This window comes from Panthera onca, chromosome F2 (genome assembly GCF_046562875.1).
Source record: "Panthera onca isolate mPanOnc1 chromosome F2, mPanOnc1 haplotype 2, whole genome shotgun sequence".
In the NCBI taxonomy this organism is placed as follows: domain Eukaryota; kingdom Metazoa; phylum Chordata; class Mammalia; order Carnivora; family Felidae; genus Panthera; species Panthera onca.
In genome coordinates, this window is record NC_138356.1 from 46,015,102 (window position 1) to 46,038,564 (window position 23,463).

General features: G+C 37.0%; 1 protein-coding gene across 5 annotated transcripts in view; it reads left to right on the forward strand.

Moving 5' to 3' along the window:
• Positions 1-23,463, forward strand: part of VPS13B (vacuolar protein sorting 13 homolog B) — an 803,192-nt gene that overhangs the window by 641,525 nt on the left and 138,204 nt on the right. For all 5 annotated transcript variants that reach the window (XM_078441712.2, XM_078441707.2, XM_078441708.2 and 2 more), the window contains 3 exons: positions 15,983-16,185; positions 19,024-19,231; positions 19,521-19,705. In XM_078441712.2, the coding sequence (XP_078297838.2) occupies positions 15,983-16,185; positions 19,024-19,231; positions 19,521-19,705 (596 nt within the window). The remainder of the gene's footprint in view (positions 1-15,982; positions 16,186-19,023; positions 19,232-19,520; positions 19,706-23,463) is intronic.

A 23,463-nucleotide genomic window follows, 5' to 3' on the forward strand; every position in this document is an offset into this window, starting at 1 on the left:
CTCTCACTTAGCTCTACAAGATAGTAGCCTCACTCTGCTTTTGTAACTTGTTTTTCCCCCTCATACCAGAAAAACTACCTACCCCTATCCCTTTTACAATCATGGACTTCAGTGTAGTTAAACACAGAATTAGAAACTATAGCTCCTACAAAGATATACTTTATACAAGTCTAACGTGTAATGTCGACAAACGTTCTAAAGTAGTTACTTGTGTCAATAAATCAAATTGAAGTTAGCTATTTAACAGGAACAATTTTATTATGAGAATATAACTAACACCAAATCTGTTTTCCCTACATTCTCCTCAATGTAGTGGCATGCTCAACAGTTTAAGAAGATAACAAAGCCAAATAATTAATTACAATTAAATAAAATTGGGGTAAGTTCTAGTTATTGCTGATGGATGATTTCTGAGAAATTATAATTGAGAGACTATTACATATTTGTCAAAAATTGATTTTTTAGCTAAGCAAAACTTTTTAAGTCAAATATAATTTAAGCTTTGAACATTAATTTCATTATATTGAATATCTTAAAAATTCATGCTTTGCAACCTGGATGAAATATACTCAAATCTGTGTTCAAGGCATATTTTTGATGAGTGGTAAAAAGTATCCCTCACCAAAAAAAAAAAAAAAAAAAAAAAAATCCCCTTTTACCAGTAGTTCTATTTCTTTTCGTATTCTGCAAGCGACATCGTTCTGCACTGAACTAAACTTTTTTTATAGTGTATCTTTGAGCTCAACAGAGTTAATGTCAGAGTTTTATAGTTTGAATCTAATACAGAAATACTTAACTGTGTCTTTGATTTTACAGTTTATATAACTATTGTGACCATCTGCAGCAGCTGCACTTTTCACATTATTTGCTGAACCAAATTGAGCACAGTGACAAAAGTAGTCATCTCAGATGTACTATTAAACAGAGAAAGAAAAGGGAGCATTGCCTGGGTACAGTATAGCCATCTGCTGTACAGATGTTATTGTATAGAATGACTTAAGATAAAATAATTGTAGAAAATTTTCATTAAAACCTCAACAATTTGCACTTGTTTATGCGAATCTGCATAACTCCCCAATGAGACAACACACTTGGGGTTTCTTTGGTTCTCACTCACTTTCTCTTTGATCCTTTTTGATGTGCTGACTTTAATAAACACAGTCAAAAACACTGCAAAAACATCATGGAAAAAACTACAAAGGAACAATTATAGCAGCAGAAACTACTCTAATCCCTAACTTACGCAAGCTATTTTTAGTGAAATATTTTTTTTAACACTCTTTATGTGACAATGTTATATAAACAGGGTAAAACGGTCCTTTCCAGATGAGTTTTAATTTAGGAGCTGAAATAGACTTGTAATGCCAGAGGAATCTTATGTTCTAAGTAATATTTAGAGAAACACAATGGGGAATGTGTTATAGTCTGTAAGGTACAAAAAAATATTTGAGTTCATCTAATGATTGTATTTTTTATCATCTAAACCATCCTAAGTTTAAAAGAAGAGTATAGGGAAAGGGAATGATAAAAGCCTGACAGGGGAAAATTAATCTTCTTCCCAAGACATTGATAATAACACTTAAATCGAGAACCACTCTCGTGTTCATTTACTGGCTTTTGCAACAAAATATGTACAAATTATTTACTGAAATGTTTTCATCATTTGAAACAAAATGAAATGGTTAAATATTTTCAACTTAAAAAAAAAAAAAAAGGAAATCTGCAAGTTTTTCTTAGCCTTCTGTCCTATCCTGTGACGCTAAACTATGAGTTTCAAGGGACTTGATTTTTTTCTTAATTCTACTCTGCAGATGCTGGTGTAACACTGACTTAAAATAACCTAACCCATATTTCTGCTGGAGTACTTATGTTCTTCCATATGTCTTTGGTAAAAGGGCCCTAAAGTTCTGATTTTAGTAGATGTAACGCTTAGATTTTTTTTTAAGTTGGTATATAATATTGAAAAAAAAAAATAACAGTGAATCTCATTTAGAGATTATATCTTATTTTCTGAAACATTTTAAGGCTGATAGTATTTCTTTTGCTATCCATTAAATCCATCCCATTCTACAGTGTGTTCTTTTAAAAAATAATCCCCTTCCCCCTACCTACACACACAACACACAATCTTTTTGCCGTTTGAAGTATGTCATTTTGGAGAAACCATAAGTATATAGCTATAAATTGTGAACGTAGTGCTGCACTTTCCACAGGCCGGGTGGGGAGTGAGCTGCAGACTTTAGCTCCCCTTGTCAGAGTAAATTATGGCTCTATTAGGGCAGCACTCCTTAGATTTTGGCAAACAAGGGTACACAATTCAGGCTGTGAAATAGCTGTCCTTTAGGCTGCCTTGCTCTTGCTCAGGGACACTTGGATTAGCAACTTCCATGTAAATAAGGAAAAGGGAAATAGGGTATGAACAAGCTAGATGGCACAGAGGGTTGGGGGAAGAGCCTAAGTGAGGCCACCGTGGTTTGCATTTTAGTCTGAACTGGGGAAAAGTTGCAAGGATCCTCCTTCCATAGGCACTTAGGGGACTTTTCATCCACAGCAGAAAGCAATGAGTTGAACCCCTTTTGGTCAAAGAGCTGTAGTTCAAATAACTTTCACTACCCCAGTCTCTGCCATCCAGATGTACTGTCTTTGTGTATAAACAAGAGTGGAGAGGAAGAAAGCATAACCACATTATCTTTCACGTACACAAATGCCTCTTCTTTTGTTCACTGAATTCAGGACCAACCAAATGCAAAGAACCTAAAGTTCCTTTTTATGTATTGAAAAGTGAAACCCAGTCATTAATTGATACAAAGTGGAGTTCCAGCTTTTCATTCCATGGTTAACTGGATCTCCTGAGGAAAATCTCTTAAGGCGTTGTCGTAGCGTTGGATGCTGCAGAAATGCAAGTAAGCCTAAGGGGAAATAAAACGTTAAATTAGATATGACTACCTAAAATAATATGTTGCAATAGCAAGCCATTTACAACACCCCAAAGACTTTTGTTACTTTTAGAAAGAAACAGCTTCTCTTTCCGATGCCTGAACAATAGGAAATGAATTCCTTGACAGTGAAAGTCAGAGGACAAACTTAGTTTTCAAGCCACCACTGAGGACTGAAATAGGAGTACAGCTTGTAGACAGCTATACAAATCACTAACAAACCTTAATGAATATTGGGTGTGGGCATCAGGGTCCTGTCATTTTTGACACTATGTCCCAAGTAGCTTAAACCCAACACTCAAGGAAAGGTGGAGACCTCATTGGGTCTGTAACATCTGGGATTTTATTTGTCATTTTGGCATACCCCGCAAGCGCAAAAGAAAGAGTAAAAGGGGATTATTTTGACAATGAAATGAGTTACTGAATCTTGTGATAATGAAAAGCAGAAGAATTCTAATGCCTTTCTATAGTCCCTGAGGTAGAGGTGCGTTTATAGTTTTGCAGAAGTAAAACGTAGGCAGGCAGAACAGATGGCCTAGAGTCCCTGAAACATGACACCCCTCATCTCAGAACTGAGTACCACTATTAATCCTGGTCAGATTCCCTCTTATTACTTTATAACAAGGTTCAAAGTTGCTACTGATGAACTGGCGTATCCCTCTTGTTTCACTCTTAAATTACCTATATCGATTACTGATTTTTTTCAACAGAGATATTTTTCTGTATATACTGATGGACTGTTGAGACATTCAAAAGAAGTAGAATAGGAAGTTCTAAAAATTGGACAAGAAATAAGTTAGCAAAAGTAAAATTCTCACAGATTTTTTTCAATAATGTGTCATATTATTTCTCTAATATGGTGGGAAATAAAAACCCTAAATGTATAAGATACTCTCTTGGAGAGTAATTCTCTCGTCCTCTTCTTAGAAATCACATGCAGTGGAGAAGAAATCCCACCATACAAATGTTATGCTCCTTGTTAGAATCGTTACCATAGTGTATGATTAACTAGAGTTTAGGACAATCATAGGCAATATTAATATTGTTATCTTAGATCTTTTTTTCACACCCTCAAACAGAGAGGTAAAAAATTAAGCATGTCTTCTGTTTTTTTAAAAGAAAAAACCCACTGGGAGATAAATGTTGTTCAGATGTTTACCACGGTTACTTACTCTTTTGTTTAACCAAATTATATTAATGCAGTTTTCTAGGTCTTTCTCTTGGGATACTTAAATTTTTCTGTTTTAAAAGGTGTGTGCGTTTTTTTAAATGTCTTTTAGGTGATTATTGTTCTTCGTGTACATTTTTTGTTTTAGTGCTATGTGGTTACTATAGCTGCTTTGGATTCCAGTGGGAAGCCTTTAAAATACATAGGAGAGTAACTTTAGAAATTAAGAAGATAACCACTGGGTTGAATTTCTAATGTGTTAAAACCCATCTAATAAGCAGCCACCTTCGGATGCTGAGCACTGCCATGTGCTGTGGTGTGGTGAACATGATGTACCTGCCCAGCCTTTCGTAGAGGGAGATGAGCTCATCTCAGAGAGATAACCATCTCTGACTTTTTCTTCTGATTCATCATCGACCTGAACTCCATTTGAACCTTGTTAGACAAAAAACAAGCAGAATTCCTGGCCCAAACTATAAAATATAATTAAGCCCTTTTGAAATGATGTGTAAAAGAACATTGCTGTACCCCCACTTATAACCACTACCACCACCACAACCAATAAAGTTAAATCAAGCACTGCCTGTAATGGATTAAAATAATAAATGTTCCTGGATTTCAGTGTTTGAAGTACTTGAAGAAAACAGGCTCCCAGCAACCCGGGTAGCTGAATGCAGGAGAGACATTTATTAATGACGAGTTCAAGGATTTGGCCTGTTTAAGATCATTACTTTGTGTTTACTGTGTGTTACACATCTTTTATATTTTTACGCAGCCCACATGTGTCCACATGCAATAATGAAAGCTTTTTTTCCAACAAAAGAATTGTTAATTGTGTAAATGTGGTTCTCTTGGGGAATGTGAAGTCTTCCTAGGACTCTGCTCCTTCTAATGAGAAATCCAGTACAATTATACTCTTCCAAGTATATCCACCTTCAGTCCTGTCTCGAGCTAAATTGGTCCATTTCTTCTATTGTTTTTAGTTACCAAATTCCAAACTTAATCTAGACAACTAGAAAACCGTTGGCCTTAGGTTATATATTTTACAATTGTGTCCCATTGCAGTGGACTTTTTGTATCTTAAGTACTGTAGAAAAAAAATCCTTTTTATTTCTTCTCCAAAGAGTTTTAACAAAGGTACGGTAAAGAATGATTCTCTAGTTTTAGCTACATTTTGAGATAACAAAAATGCTATCAGTTGACATAAAGATATCTCACTGCGAAGTGCTTTTAGAGAAGAAAGTTTCCAGTCTTAGCTGGTAATTAAGTCCTGGAGATCTTAATAGCTTCTCCTCTGTATCCTAATGATAGCCCCTTATAGGTCACTATTAGGTGAAATGGACAAGAACTGTCACAACCCTCAGTGCTAGGACTGTGGAAAAAGATTAGCATTAATGTCTTTCCCCCACTCCACTGAATCTGTGACAGCATTTATTTTTGCCTGTGGTCACAGCAAATTGCCCTCTCATCCACATAAGCCATGAGTAGGCTATTTGCTAGGAAAGTTTCTGGCAATGCAACCTCGTCAGTGATGAGTGACTAAGGACACATCTTAGAGGTTCTTTTGCTCTCTGGCTGGGCTTCTCTGGACCTGTAGGCTATGTTGGCATAACATACTGAGGCCGTGAAAGACAGCTAAGGACAGGAAAAAGCATTTATTCACAACCCTATTGCCAGTTGGAAAAATGAAATTACTAAGAGCTAACTAATAGCAGTAGTTTTTATAGAGCAACCTGGTGCTGGAAGGAGGCAGACAGAATCTGAATCCTAGCCCTGCTACTTACTGGCAGTTGATCGTGGTAAAAGTTACAACACAGCTCATTTCCAAAACGAAGGCAAAAATACTTAATTCACAGGCCTCTTGAAAGGATTAGGTGAAATAATTAACTCAGAGTACCCTACACATTTCTTGGCACAAATTTATTTAATTCCTCTATAAATATTGGGGTTTTTTGTATCTTCTTTCCCTTCCTTCTCCCCACACCACAGGAATACTAAAGTCATAGATCATGAAATGTATTAGTTTAAAATTATATTAAAGATCATCCTTTTTTTTTTTAATGTTTATTTACTTTTAAGAGAGAGAGAGTTCCAGCAGGGGAAGGTCAGGGAGAGAGGGAGACAGAGAATCTGAAGCAGGCTCCAGGCTCTGAGCTGTCAGCACAGAGCCTGACACGGGGCTCAAACTTAGGAGCTGTGAGATCATGACCTGAGCTGAAGTTGGACGCTCAACCAACTGAGCCACCCAGGCACCCCAAAGATCATCCTTTTCTTTATCAAGAACCCTCTTTTCCCTTTTCTCTCATAGACCTCATGATCCAAACACATTGCATTTAGGATTAGATAGCTCACGTAACTGTATCAACTTGATATGACTGTAACCAAAAAGAAAAATTTTCGTACATTCCCGAGCCTGTTTTGGATAGATCCAGGATTTCTTTCGGGCCCTTTGAAATACTGAAAATACCTCATGAACCCCCATTACTATGTGGAACTCCCTCAGGGTCAAAGAACCCTGGGTTGAGGCCCACTGAGCTAGTCCTAACTCCCTCCTTGAGTTAAGGGTGAAAGATTAAGTGATTTGCCCAAGGACATTCTGAGGTGGAATGGGGGCTATACCATGTATCCTGGCTTTCGGTCATCAGTTATACTAGTCTTAAAACACCCGAATTATGCAGATCAAGACCAATCTCTAAACCATTGTAGTAAATTATTAAGCAAGTCATTTTGCTTTCAACACTGTTTGATTAAGTTTATACCAGTTCTTCCATCCATGCAACTTACTTAAAAAAAAAAAATCACAGCAGTTTCCTCATGTAATTAAATTAACCAGCTACTGTATTCCTCTAAGAAACTTTTGAAGTATGTATTTATTGTTGTTCTTTCCTCTGGAAGAAGGTTGTCATATACTTTCCAATATGCACAGATCTGCCAGTCTGCTGAAGAAAAAAAAACAAAACAAAAAACAGAGCCACATGGTCCAATCAAGTTTTATTTTTCTAACAAACTGACACTACTGTGAAAACAGTGAGCATGGCGGCAGGTTGGAGAAGAAGGAAGAGGCAAAGTGTATCATCCATTACTCTTCGGTGTTTTTAGTTTTTTTCTAGAACCTAAGAGTTCTAAAACATTTCTCAAAAAATACTTTTCCCAGACAAAGGGCAAGTATAAATAGCCAATTCAGTAGACAGTTTCACCTTTGATGAGTGATTCCCTTTTTCTTTACGTGCAAGAAAAAAAAAATCATGTTTCTGCTTCTTGTCATTTTATTATGGCTAAAAGAAGAGGTTTGGGTTAGAGTGGGGGGTGTCAGCTTTTACTCACTGGTGAGTGACTGGGTGAGAGTACCTGGGGATTGGAAATCCCACCCAGGAGAAGTTATCAGATGGGATGGGATGCATGTTAGAAATGACCAGTTGGGCTCTTTTTTTGGTGGCTAGGCTTTTTAGTAATTTTGAGAGCACCAGCATCCCTTTGAACATAAACATCAGTATCCATGTAGTTCTCTGACAACTTTGTTATGTTTTGATCCATACGTTAATCTTACTCTATATTTTAGTTTACTATATTAGTAGGTACAAATATGTAGGCATATTACAAAATAGGAGGTAATTAAGTACAATCCGATCAGCTTACATATTCTGATTAACGGGGATAAACAAGGGGTTTTTTTCATGGTTAAAATACCCAAATGCCATTTTTATGTACTTCAGCATCATTAGTTGAAGGAACTGGAAATGAGAAATGTCCTAATCATCTCTTTATGCACCATACTTATAAAATCTTTTTCTGGTCATCTAGTTACTTATGGTCATCTCTTTACGGATCATCTCTTTATAGATCTTTATAAATTTTTTTTCTTCCTCACCTTTTGAGGCACCCTGATGCTTCACTATTATGCAAATTGACCTATAGATGTATCTAACCCATGCTTGCTGATTTTCTAGTAGCCTTAGATTATTTCCAGCTGTATAAAAAAATACCTGGATATGTCTTGCTAGCACATGTCTTCACTGAGTATTCTTTCTCATGACACACAGAAGCATTGATTTAGACTGCGTTTTGCATAGTCAGCATGTAAAGAATAGGAGCCTTACCAAGTGTCTAGTAGAGACTGACGACGTAGGGCTGGCAGCATCTTGTAAACATTCTCCAAAACAAGTGGTTTGCATTTATTAGTCTTGTGAAGGAGTATTTGAAAGGTCATGAAACTACTTGTTCCTTGAACTAAGTTTTTACACTCAGTGAAAAGTATGTCAGGATGCGAAGCAAGCAAGATTATTTGTTTATCATACCAGTTGTTTCTGAAATTACTTCTCAGTGTTGTTACACCTCATTTAGTTTAATTAAATATCTGCCGTGGGTTTGTTAGAGCTGAAATTAAAAATACAAACACAGACTTTTGAAAGAGGCCAATGGAATAATCAGGCAGAAAAGCATGCTGTTGAATGGAAGGAGGTAGAAGAGGTTATATACTGGGTCAAAATGACCTAATCACACAATCGCTCAGTGCAGTGTGGGGTCCTTAAATGGATCCTGGAACAGGAAAAGGACATGAGGGGAGAAATGTGAAATTCAAATAAGCTCTATAAATTAATAGTACTGAGGTTAATTTACTGGCTTTTGATAATTGTACTATAGTTTACATACATTGTTAACTTTAAGGGAAGCTGAGTGAACGAGATCAACTTTGCTAAAAGCCTAAAATTATTTCAAAATTAAAGGATTTTAAAAATGACCTGATAAATGATTAAGTAACTTTAATAATATTCATGCTTTCAAAGTGTAAGTGACCATTTAAAATCTAGACTTTCACAGTATATTTCTTTACTTTTTTTCTACTCTCCATACTGTTTCTGGAAATCCAGGGGAAAAATTAACAGTTCAGAAAATCTAAAGGATAACACATCAAACACCTATAGATTTACCAGCTTGGACAAATGTAAACATTTTGTCCTATTTGCAATATGTGCACAGACACGTGCACGCACACACACACAGGTGAACCGTCACAAAACCATTCAGCCTTTTCAGTGCTAAGAAGATAGCACTTTATAGTTTTTATATGCAATCATTTTGTCCAACAATGCATTAGTTCTCTAAGAAGAAGAATAGTTAGCATTCCTGAACTCAATTTCTCTAGCCATTTATACCAGATTTAAAATGTGTAAGTATCCAGTTTACATGAGCTCTGAGTATTCTCTGTGGTCCTGGGATCATGTGTGTGGTGATATATAAGACAAGATTCACTTTATCCCAAGGAAGGTATTTAACATACTTCCTGATGAAAAAACAAAGAGGAGGGGATGGTGTCCCATAGGCTGGCTTCTCGCTGAGTGAAAGAAAGGGAAAAGGAAAATTAATAACCCTGTCATGAGTCCCAGGGATTATTTTCATATTTTGTGGTAAAAGTGTAAAGTTTGGCTTACCATTTATAAATGACCCTTTGTGAAATTCATCACCACTCTTTATTAAGTGATCATCATAATTTCTTATTACTGGTCATTTACGCCAAGATTAAAACCACTTGAACTAACATGTTTTTCTATTATTTTGTTGTAGCTTTTTAAAAATGTAGCAGGAAATGTTCAAAAGGAAACAGATTCTATTTAAAAAATTTTTTTAATGTTTATTTATTTTTGAGAGAGAGAGACAAAGACAGAGTGCGAGCAGGGGAGGGGCAGAAAGAGAGGGACACATGGAATCTGAAGCAGGCTCCAGGCTCTAGGCTCTGAGCTGTCAGCACAGAGCCTGATGTGGGGCTCGAACCCATGAGCCATGAGATCATGACCTGAGCTGAAGTTGGACACTTAAATGATGAGCCACCCAGGCGCCCCCAGAGATTCTATTTTAAACTTAAAAGCTGGTTCTTGTGGATGAACCTTTCTGTGGTACCACAGATCACTGGAACCCCTCATTGAGGAGCAAAGCCACAACAAACTGTATAGCCAGTGTAGTGGGCAAATGGGTACATGCGTATGAGTTAAATCAGCTGCATAAGCCTCAGGTATGAACCACACCTCATCTCCTTGTAGGTGTATGGCACAAAAGAACAGACAGGGACAGAAGGGACCAGGCAGGGCACATTTTGTGTCTCCAGTCGTGTGTTTTCTTAATGCCTTTAGACAGTGCCTGTTCTGTGTCCTCACTGCCAGCATAAGCATCTTAAATTCTCAGCGCCACCTGTGTGTTTAAACAAGTCCATCATCATTGCTGGTAGACCTGATACAGAGGCAAGTACACACTGTAAAAGAATTACAAAGGTGTAAGAATAGAGTGAGGAGTAGACTAGTGAGGAAAAGAATGAAAGGGAAAAGAACAGAATGAAGAGCGACCTAGCAAGCAAATACTTGATCAGAGTGAAAGAATTGACAGCACAAAGGAGAATAAAAAGTAAAAAAAAAAACAACAACAAAAAAAGATTTGTACGATAATGGGGAAGTGTCCCATGTTTTTCAACAGTTCGCTTGCTTAACAGTCAATACTACAATGTTTTTGGTTGTTTCATCCCCTCTAGTACTTCCTGAGATCTCAGAACGTGAGGCTGTGAAATTGCTGAGGAAAAATCTGAATGAAAGAAAATTGCAAATTATTTATTTTACCTTTGTATAGCCAGTATACGGTAGATAACCAGTGAATGTTTGTTGAATAATGAATGCATGCATGCATAAATATCAAGGTGGAGGTGATCCTGTATATCCAAAAACCTTACAAGTAGATAGAAGCATGGGAGTAACACTTGCTTAAGAAATTAGGCGTGGTTTTTAATACTGTCATAAGAAATTGTTCGTAAAACCATAAGAGTAGAGAAATTCACTGGAATAAGAGGTTGAGGGTGGGAGGAAAAATAGAAGACTGTGGATTACCCTTGGCAATCCCTTTAGTTAGAGAACGTATATCAGTTGGGATGCTCTGAGTTATAAGTGACAGAAAACCCAACCTAAGCTGATTTCAGCAGTCTCATAGGTGAAAAGCTTGGGCCCAGTGCTGTCCTTAGTCATGGCAGAGTCCATTAGATCTCCCTTCTGTGTTACACAGCTGCAGCCTCAGACCCCACACGGTGGCTGCCAGCAGCTCAGGCACCTTCGTTTTGTTAACTTCAAAACCAGGGAGCAAGAGGAAAGGTTACTTTCCTGAAAGTATTATTAGTGTATCTCATTGATTTTCATTGAAATCCATGCTCAGCCCTGAGCCAAATCAAACTCCAGAGAGTATCAAACATGAAAATCAAAAAGTATGGCAAGTTTCCATCTCTACTAGCCTACATTCTGGAAAAGCAGTCCTAGATTCTGCTATTGCTGAACTAAAGCTACACCTGCCTCAACTGCAAGGTCTCTGTATCTCAGGTACATGGTCTCCTCCTGCCTCCTCACTGCTCACCTGAGTCTGACTGGCTTTCTTTCCCCTTATTGCAGGCTCCCAAACATTGGCCTGACCATTGGCTTCCGACTTCTGGGCCATTTTCCTGAGGTTACAGTCCCTACCTTTATCTCTGTTCTCCCGAGAATTCTAAGTATCCTATTCTCCCTACCCAAGCAAAAAAGAATAGGATTTGTAGGACAGCAGTGACGTGTTCATGTGTTTAAGCTGTCAACATTTCGATATTTGTTTGTAATAATTCAAGTTCAGAATTTTTCTCACATCCTTCCTCACCCCAGTCAATAAATACTTCTAATCGTATAACTTAGGGGAATTAAGAAGAACCTTCCATCAATCCTACTTAAGTTCTTCTTTGAGAAGAGATAGGCACTTTCTGAGGAATATACATAAGATATGATGATGCAGATTTTGTCATCCCAGTACTAGATATTTTAGGCAAAACCTCAGCAACTAATTTAGACAGTACAATAGCAGTATTTTGAAGTAGTTCCTACATAGTAGAAATATCTAGTAAGATCCAAATTCTGTTTAAATTAAGTTCTACAGAGATTTTTATCATATGCTTAAAAATACCTGTGTATAAGTGAAAGCTGTTATAGAGTGAGAAAAGTAATCTCATTCATCTATACACTCCAGACAAAATGTCAAGCCCATTCTTAACGAGACTCCTAGAGGTAAATATTAGCCCTTTCTTTTGATAGTCTTTTCTTTGGTAATTACCTTTGCTCCCATGAAGTTGTCCTTTATATCTGTCTTAGTTCTTTTTCTTTGATTTTGACCATGTCAAAGTGATATTTTAGGAATGATTAGAAATAACACAGTAGAAAAGGTACTTGGCAGGTTTTTCACTCTCATAGGAAGAGGTACAAATAAGCAAAGGAAGAAGGCTAGAAACCACTCTGTGGTGCTGGATTAGAACCAGAGGTATCAATGTGAATTCATGATTTTTAATATATTTTCTGGTGGATAGATAGATACAGAAAAATAGATATGTGTGTGTAAACATGGCTGATACACACACACACACACACACACACACACACACACACACACGCTTCTTAGCCCTCTCTGCTCAGACAGCCTGGAAGCAGTGATACCCTAGTAGCAATGAGCATACCTACCACCCAGATTTTGTTTTCTAGATACCATTCTTCAGCAAAAGAAACCCAGGCTCTTTGGAGAAATGGAGGTTGCCAGAGATGAGATAGGAAAAATATAAGATAAGCCTAAAACATCATAGATGGCCAGAAAATTAAAAAGTTCTCAAAAAATGATGGGAGTGTATCAAAAGGACACAAGACCCAACTTGAAGGAGTTCTCAATGCCCAAAGCTGGTTCAATTTAGGCAACAAAGTAAATGATAGTATTTGATTATAACTCATAACATAAAATAAATACCTATGAGTCCATACGCATACAAATAAATAATTGAATTAATAAATGGGGTAGAAGGGACAGTTCTTTTTACCACAGAATGCTAATTAAGAAATGTAGAAGAATAAGAAAAATTGGAAATCAACATCATCACATACCACAGTAATAATCATTGCATGTAAGAGCCATCAATGGATGCTAAAACATGAGTGGGTAAAAGTTTGATGTAAAAGAGGATACATTCATGGTCTTCCTGTATCTCCCCAAGATATTTGTTATTTTCAAATGGAAAAATAGCAACATTACAGTGACAAAACCTGGCAGACACCACTTTAGCCATGTGATCAGAGTTAATATTGCCAATAGTAAAACATCAACATCACTCCAATATGTTACACTGAGAAGGGCATCACTTCTCTGGGATTCTTGCCAAAAACATAACTTAATTCTAATGAGAAAACATCACATAAACTCAAATTGAGAGACATTCTGCAAGTAATTGGCCTGGGCTATTCAAGAGCATCAGGGTCATTAAAGACAAAGAAGGCTGGAGGATCGGTCACAGATTAAAGGAGACTAAGGAGACTTGGCAGCTAAATTCAGTGGGGATCTTAGTTGGCATCCTGAGCCATAAAAAGGACATTAGTGAGGAAAATGGGAAAATTTACATAAGATCTGTAGATTACTTAATAGTATGATATCAGTGTTCATTTCCTGATTTCAGTATTTCTGCTATGGTTACACAGCTGGATGAGGAGTATATGGGAACTCTATATTTTTGCAACTTTTAGGTGATTCTAACATCACTTCAAAATAAAAAGTTTTGTGTGATTTCTTTTAGAGGAGGGGGACTTGGAATGGATGGTTTCTTTTTTTTTTTTTAATGTTTATTTATTTTTGAGAGACAGACAGAGTATGAGCAGGGGAGGTGCAGAGAGAGAAGGAGACACAGAATCCGAAGCAAGCTCCAGGCTCTGAGCTGTCAGCACAGAGCCCGATGCAGGGCTTGAACTCACAAACTGTGAGATCATGACCTGAGCCAAAGTTGGACACCCAAGTGAGTGAGCCACCCAGGCGCCCCTGGAATGGATGGCTTCTAAGGCTTCCTCCACTCGGCCTTATTATTCTAGGACACAGTGATGCAAAATGAAGAATGGCAGAAATTTCGGCACTTTTCTGTTTTGTCTGTCAATTAAGAAATATGTTGAGGCAGATGAAAGTAGGATCAGATTGTAAACTGACAACTCAGTTTGGTGGGGTATATCCTGAAGAGCTACTGTTGTTCCCAGCACTATACTGAGTACGATGGTCTTTGCCTCCGGGATGGTCAGTGTACCGGAGCTTGAATATGATGTGGTCTTCCCTGTTAATCACTTAGCTTACCAAAGTCTCTCTTCCTAGATGTTTTAAAATAATGGAGATGGATTAGAATGATATAGAAATTAAGTCTTGAGATAAGAGAACAAGAGCCCCCAAAGTGGACCCTGAGATTTTTTTAATCTGGGGGTCTGACAAGGCAATGAGAAACATTCAATAAGATAAGCAACTTAGAAGGCCTTTGGAATTAAACATTTTGTGTATGAGGAACCAATAGAATATTCACATTAAGATTACTGTGAGATAATTGGATATTTCACTCTAGGGCAGAATGGAGATACATATATTTGGGAATAAAGAGAAATGTAATTCTGGCATTCCCTTAATACTATTTGCCAGATGATTGTACTGAATCAAGCCTATACTTTCATAATCCCGTTATGACAAATTTCTCAGTAATAAATTTTGGTATGTTTCATTTAGCAGATATTTACTGTTAAGTAAATATTTCAGCAAATGTCAGGAAGTTATGACATGAGTTCTAAACTCCCATCAATGGAGATGATTTTTGATTCTTGGGTATTTGGGGGCCTGTTTCTTTTTTCTTTCTTTTTTTTTTTTTTTTAATTTTCTGTGTCATTTTTTCTTTAAGTGAGGTGTAGCAGTGAATCAAGAAAATTGTGTCAATGAAATGGAAGTCTTAGTGCCAGAATATAGTGGAAAAATTTAAGAAATTGACTTTTACCATCCTAATTGTTAACAAAAGTTTTAGCCCTAACTTATGTGGGTGTGATGTCTTCCATGGAAGATTAGAAGTTCTGTATCTTATTTCTGCAGTAGGAGCATACAACCTATATGAAGTTTTCAAGTCTCCACAGAATTGGAAAGTCAGTGTGGGCACTGTACTTTGAAACGTGTATACTGTGGGCCGAAGGTGTTTTTTAATCTTTCATCTCTTTTAAGGATCAAATATCATTAGAAAAATAAGCCATGGGCATTACAAACGTGGTCTGGTGAAATTCAATATTCACAATGACAATTCAGAATATGAGCTCCTTGGGGGAAAGTTAACCCACCACTCTAACTTTGCATCCAAATATCTTAAAGTGTGCCATTGGTTTTATGAAAAGGTTTTGATCTACACTTCTAGTTTAAGTTCAAAAGAAAACCTACATTTTAAAGTGTATTCTTTTTCTGAGTCTATTGACTTTGAACTATAGCATATAGTTTTTCTCATAAATCTAACCTGCCACTATCTGTTTTTAAGACTTTGTAAACTTCAAGTGGTTATGATGTGTGAAGTTTGGATTAAACTAAAATTTTTAGAAAACACATGTTATATATCTTGATTGTTTTGAATTTTAACATGGGCCAGTCAAAAGCTTGAGTGTCTAGCAAAGTAATATACTATACTCTATTACTGTAAGAAATCACAGAAAATTGCCCTTTCCCATCGTGTTAACAATAGACCAATGAAGCAGCTGTTCTTATTCTTAATGTAGTTGTTTGAAAAACTTGAACAATTTAATGAAAATGTCTCTACTCATAAAACTTAAAATGCTCACACATGGAAAAAGTCATAATGTTTTGGCAAATATCTTTTTGTTAGGAATGTGAATGAGGTATACCTGCTTCATAACTAGAATTCTGTATAAGTGGTATAAAAATGTGGGGAGAGGCCAACTGAAAAAGAAGACTTTGACAAAGGATGAAGGAAAGCTCTTTAAAAATGTAGATAGTTCTTGCTCAAACATATTTTTTTGACAAGGAATAATTATAATATATACCCCTCTCTTGTTTTCTCTAGGTGTAATTCTTGGGTCATCATTTCTACTCAGCATAAATGATTTTCTGCTTAAAACAAGTCTCAGAGAAAGAAATCGGATTCTGATAGGACCATGCTGTGCTACTGTCAATCTGGAAGCTAAATGGTGTAAACACAGTGGCAATCCAGGCCCAGAACAGTCCACACCAAAAATATCCATTGATTTAAGAGGAGGTCTGCTACAGGTCTGTGGGGATTGGTCACATTTTCCTCCTAAGTTTTCAACTAGCCTTTGTTCATTTGTTTTGTTTTTGTTTTTGTTTTGAGAGAGAACGCATGTAAGTGGGGGAAAGGGGAAGAGGGAGAGAGAATCTTAAGCAAGCCCTGTGCAGGGCTAGATCTTAGAACCGTGAGGTCATGACCTGAGCCAGAATTAAGAGTTGGACGCTTAACAGACTGAGCCAGCAGTCTGGGCCAACCAGGCGTCCCCACCTTTGTTCATTTTTTGAACTGTTACACTAAATTTTCGTATGGTGAAGAAGAGTATTATCAGATTGATTTCTCATTAAGGTTTTTTAACAGCTTTATTGAGATACAACTCACATACCATACAATTCACCTAATTAGAGTGTATGATTCAGTGTTTTTCTAGCATATTCCCAAAGGTGTGTGATCATCACTACAATCCATGGTAAAACATTTTTACACACACACACCCTCGCAACCCTGTACCCATTAGCATTCATTCCCCATTACCCTCTAATCTCCTCTCTAGGTCTAGACTACTAATCCATTTTCTGTGTCTACGTATCTGACTGTTCTAGACAATTCATGTAAGTGGAGTCAGACAATATGTGATCTTTTGTGACTGGCTTCTTTCACTTAGCATAGTGTTTTCAAGGTTCATCCATATCGTAGCAGGTACCAGTACTCCATTCCTTTTTATGGACCAAATAACATTCCATTTTATGGACATACCACATTTTATTTATCCATTCATCAGCTGATGGATATTTGCGTTCTTTCCACTTCAGGCTATTGTTATGAATGATGCTGCTAGGAACATTTGTGTACAAGTTTTTGTGTGAACATATGTTTTCGTTTCTGTTGGATATGTTACTAGGAGTAGAATTGCTGGGCCATTAAACTTTTTCTGATTATAGACTTTTCTAATTAACAAAAGAGTCAACTTGTTTCCAGCACAGTGTCATCAGCAATATGTAAGAACCATTTGCTAATCAGGTTCCTTAGATATTATAAACACCTGATGATTAATACTTGACATACATTCAATTGCAGTTTTTTAAGCATTTGATTTACAGCCACGTATGGCCTGTGTGAGGGTATTCAACTCATTCCTTGGTAACTTTCTATTTGGTTAGATGTGAATGTATTCTTTTTTTTTTTTTAATTTTTTAATGTTTATTTATTTTTGAGACAGAGAGAGACAGAGCATGAATGGGGGAGGGTCAGAGAGAGAGGAAGACACAGAATCTGAAACAGGCTCCAGGCTCTGAGCAGTCAGCACAGAGCCTGACGCGGGGCTTGAACTCACGGACTGTGAGATCATGACCTGAGCCGAAGTCGGACGCCCAACCAACTGAGCCACCCAGGCGCCCCGTGAATGTATTCTTTATACGATTTCATGTCCCCTGAGTTTGACATAAATCCAAATATCTTGAGAAATCCATAATTACAGAAAATGGAAATGACTAATTTGTTAATAATGGAGACATATTATATATGAACTTCTTGTTTTCATCTAAAAGTTGTATTGCCTCAACTCTTTCACCAGTTTTCTTACTGACTTGGAGCTAGATGTGGAAAGATCCTAATAACTTTTTGCTTAGTATTGCTCTGGAGATTTTGGGCATCCATCAGAAACCTTCATGTATTTAACAATAAGCATGTATTAACATAAGTTAATAACAATATTAACTATATTGTCATTTTCCCAAGACAGCAAAGTAACTCCACATTAAAATCAACAATAAGACAAAAATATAGTATATCATCTCTACATTAGAAAGTTGCTCTCTCAACAATTTAAAGCCTAGAGTGTAGTGTTCAGTTCCCCAGCTCGACTTTCCACTTATTTCTATTTTTCAGTATCCAATAAAACTAACATTGATAAGAACAAAAGTAGACTTAGTATCATATCTCTTGCCTTCATTTCTGATGCCTTAATTCCAGAAAGCAGGACCTAAACTTAGGAAACTTACCCACAGGTATAGGGTTATTTTTTTCCTACTTTATATATTTTTTCATGTTAAATTGGTTCTCTTAGAAATAATGGTTGTATTGCCTTTATCTAATATCTTCAGAAAAATAGAACAGTGTTGACATTTTGAGTCCTCTGACATTAATCACTGCTACCCACTGGTCACACTTCTGTTATATACTAATACTCTTCACATGCAGAAAAAGAGAATTTCATCCTCTTTATTACAGGAAACACCAAGGCCTTTGTTCTAAAACTCTACTCTACCTCCTATATGGTTAATTCTCAGGGGTTGTGGAATACTATATGTTGGCACATTCTCAGTAAACACAGAAGTTGGGAGCCTTCTGAGTTCAGGTGCACTGAGCACCTTCCCTCTCTTTTTCTCTGACAAGTAAAACTGCAAAGAAAGGAACCCTCTAATTAAGATGTGTTTATTTAATCTCATGACAAAATGTAGGAAGCTATTCCACAAGGTTTTTATTATTACTTTATTAACATTTCGGCCTAGATCTTCAGTGCCTTCTCTCGGACCGCAATAGATACTGTTTTCTCTCTTAGCTAAGTTAACTCATAAAAATGACCTTGCATTAACATAGTTTCTTTGGTAATTCAGCATTGAAAATTGATGGATATTCACACAATATATGATGTAATTGATTTCTTGTTTTTATATATTTACTCAGGTAATAGAATTTCATCCTGTAGGTCAATGACTTCTTAGAAATTATAGTTTAGTTATTGTCAATAATTAAATTGAGCATAATGACGTCCCGCATTAATTCAAGTATGATTGTGCCTAATTATCCTCAGGAAATGTTTGTATTTAAAAGCCACTAATTTTTTCATATGATTTTTAAAGGTTTTCTGGGGTCAAGAACATTTGAATTGTTTAGTTCTTCTACATGAATTACTCAACGGATACCTTCACGAGGAGCGAAATATTGCAGTGCACGTTCCTGAAGCAGTGCCACAAATGCCCTCTCCTATAGAAAAGAACCAGATGTTTAAAAGTGAACAGAGTTCAGATGACCTACGGACAGGCCTATTCCAGTATATACGAGATGCTGGTAAGTAGCAACAGCTTCATTATGAGGGAGAGTTTTAACTGCACATTCACTGAGTAACACATCAAGATCACTGGAAAAGTACATTAATACCTGCAGTACAAGAACAGTACATTACCACTTATTCTCTTAAGGGAAAATTCTTAATTTGTTCCTGTCTCAAACCACATAAAAATGTAAAACTGATCAACCAGCCTTTTATATTCTTGTATCTTCCTAATTTTCTCTTTCTGTAAGAAATCCACGTGTTCCCTTCCAAAAGCATACAAATAATTATCTTTTCACTTAACAGAACCTTTAAAAATGCCTGGTGTCTATGAAGTCTTGTTTTACAATGAAACCGAAGATAGCCCGGGGATGATGTTATGGAGATATCCGGAACCTAGAGTGCTCACCCTTGTACGGATAACTCCCGTGCCCTTCAACACCACAGAGGATCCAGATATTAGCACAGCAGACCTTGGCGATATGCTACAGGTGGGTTGTGACTATTCATTTTTAAATAAAAGCAGTGGAAAAGTACTGATTAGGTACTAGGAAAAAAAGATTAGAGCATACCTATTTTTTCCATCAGTAGCATCAGGGAAATACACAATATATGTATGTATGTACGTATGTACATACATATACACACATATATGTACACATATAGATTTAGAAATTTTAGAAATTTTAAAATAGGGAATAATGTAATTCAGATTTATGATACATGCCAATTTTGGGAGCTCTCAATTCCACTTTTAGCCCTTTTGTAGGTAGGTTATGTTACATAGTCTAACTGTAACAGGACAGGTGTCATTCAGTTCAACACACATTTTTTAAATACCTACTGTGTGCTCACAGTCTTAAGCATTTCTAGAACTGCTTTATGAAATAAAATATGTCCACATAAGGCCAGAATGGATGACTCAGTTTTCATCTTCATTTCCAGAGCTAGTCTTAGGTTTCAGGTAGGCTGGTAGGAAAACCGTCTAACCAGTGATCCTATTCCATATGATTTTGTGAAAATTTGTTGCTTGTCAGTTCTCTAAGTTTAATATAAATGTCACTGTGGATATCACTACATTATCATTCTACTTATTAATATCCTACAGATCAGCATTTCTCCAAAAATTTGTTTTCCTCTTAGTTTTCCACCTGTTACTAGATCACACAACCGTCTACTCAGAGCAGTGAGTCTCTCTATTTCCTTCACTCCCCACATCTAATTCATCAACAAGTCCTTTCAGTTCTGCCTCCAAAATAGGTCCCTATTCCATCTACTTCTCTCTTTTTACTGGTACAACTCTAGTCCAGGCTACCACCTTTCTGTTCCCTGCTACAGTAGCTTCCTAATTGGTCTCAATGATTCCATTCTTGACTCCCTGTAATGCATTTTCCATACAGCAGCTAAAGTGATCTTTTTAAAATGTAGATCAGGTCACATCAGTCCCCTAAACCTGTTGGTGCCTTCCTCTGCTTCTTAGAACAAAATTGAACCATCTTGCTATAACCTGTAAGGACCTCTGATCTGTGCCCTGTCCACCTCTCTGACTTGGTCTCATACTAGGCTCCCCATTTCTCACTGTGCTCCAGCCATACTGGCCTCTTTTTTCTCTTTGAGCATACCACCTGAGAGTCATTGCTGTTGCTCTGTTCCCCAACTTTGTTAGTCAGGTACCAGCTCAAATGTCTTATTGTGGCTGGTTCACACTTCTTTATTCTAAATTACATTACCTTGTTTTACTTTCCTCATAGCTCTTACTGCTATTTAGAATTATTGAATGCATTTATTTATTTACTTGCTCATGGTCTTTCTCTCTCCACCATTAGAAAATAAGCTTCTTGTATTTCTTCATCACTTTTATCCAGCCCTTGGTACACAGAGATATTCACCAATTTTTTTTTAATGACTAATCTATACTTAACAAATAGGAAAAATTCAAGATTCATTATTAACATGATGGCATGTTAGCGTATTAACATTAACATATGCTTATTTAATTCTTGTTTAAATTCCTGATTATAATATATTTAGTCAGATATTCATCTTCTGATTTGGTAACAATAAAATGTGTTAATCATTTTGTCAAATGAACTTGAGTGTTCAAAACTATCTGATTTGCTAAGATGTCAACAGTCTCTACTTTGACTCTTTTTCTTATGATGAGAATTTTTAAAATCTCTCTTAGCAACTCTACTTTGATTCTTTAAATTCTTAAATTTGTTTCCTCTCGTATTAAGATCATATTCATGATTATCTTCTCTACCAGCATTCTTGGATTATTTTTGCTAAGTAAAATAGCAGTATCTTTTTTTTATAATTTTTTTAATGTTTATTTATTTCTGAGACCGAGAGAGACAAAGCATGACCAGGGCGGGGTCGGGGGGCACAGAGAGAGAAGGAGACACAGAATCCAAAGCAGGCTCCAGGCTCTGAGCTGTCAGCACAGAGCCCAACGCAGGGCTCAAACCCATGGACCGTGAGATCATGACCTGAGCCGAAGTCACACACTGAACCAACTGAGCCACCCAGGCACCCCCAATAGCAATATCTTTGAATACTCCTGTCTTATGAGAATCATCCAGATGCAGAACATCTTTAGTATTTTCGATCAAAATGAAAAGTTTTGCATCATGTAAGGGCTTCTCTCTAACTGCTTTTAGGGTTCATAGTTATAACTACATGTTAATACATTAACTATCGGTGGTAGTATTGTGCCAGTTGTATTGCATAAGGCATGTGAGATAGTAAGTACATTCACCGATGACATGTTCCTTATCTTCGCACTGACAGTAGAGAGGCATTATGGTTCAGAGGATGAACTCTAGCCAGAATGCCTGGGTTCAAATTCTGACGCTGCCACTTGCACACTATGTCACCTTCGACAAGTAACTTAATCCCTCAGCCTCAGGTTTTTTGTTTTGCTTTTTTTCCATCAATAAAATGAGGCTATTGGTAATGTGATGATTAGAGGAATTAATGTTTGAACGACACATAGAATAATGCCTGACACATAGTGTGTGCTATTTAAGTGTGAATACTACTAATTACTACCATGATGATAATTGTCAAAAGTTTTTTTGTTTTTTTTTTATCAGGTATAAGCATAGGCTAGACCAAGCTAGACCAAAGCTAGTAGGGGCTGATGATTTTGCAGTCAGCTGGCATAGTCCAGAAGATCTGGGATAGTTCTAGGGTCTAGACAGTGGACTTGTTACATAAGCAAAGCAATGCACGAAGGAAGCCTGGCAGGTTGCAACAAGCAAAGAGTTGGTATCAGAGGGTTCCTGCCATATTTCACATCTTGTTGGAGAGACGGGAACTGAGATGTGTTCAGAGTGCAAAGATGAGAATGCTGGTCTAAGAACCAAGAGAGGGTTGACCTACTATAAGTTGAAAGGGAGAGTTTGATCCCAACAGTAAGAAGGAATGCGTAGAATTTGATAACTGGGACAGAAGAATAACGCAGGACAGGCAGAAGGTTGCCATACTGCTGCCATGCTGCTCTGATCCTTATGTTCGCCTGACTAGGAGCAGAATTTGCCCAAAGGGTTGGGGTAAGCCTCATTTGTAGAAATACCTCTTGGGGTTGCAATCTTAGAACTATACAAACTATTTTGTTTCTTTGGAGCTCCTGTTGAGAACAGAAAATATGTTGCATGAATCATAGCTTTGATTCAATATGACAGCTTTTTCCCTGAGCACTTGCGGTGCCAGACCTTGGGCTTGCTCCTGGGGATACAGCTCCTCGACTGAACACTGAAATTAATGTTATTTACCTTTCAGAGATACTGCAAGAATTGAATGAAATTTTATAGCTAAAACAAATAAATGCCTTACACATAGTGAGCCTTCAACAAATGTTAATTTCTTTCCCTCCATTCCTCCCTCATAAGCAAATGCCTGGACCACTAAAAGAACCTTCTAAATAGAATTCCAGCCTTCAGTCTTTCTTCCTTCATGCAATCCTACTAAGTTCTTAAAGGAACAAGTGGATTATATCAATTCTTTGAGAAAACCTTTTAGTGATGCAGTCTCCCTAGTAGACTGACCTTGAGGGCCCTGCATAACCTCCCTAGTCCCCACCCAGCTTTAGCTTTCACTCCATTACACGTGATCTACCTTCTAGTCAGACATCTATTCAGCATTTACCAAACCTATCTGTGACAGCCTGACTTCCATACCACTTCCTTCACTTGAATCTCCCTTCTCTGCTTGAAATCCTACCTATACTTCCAAACACCCGCTGTGC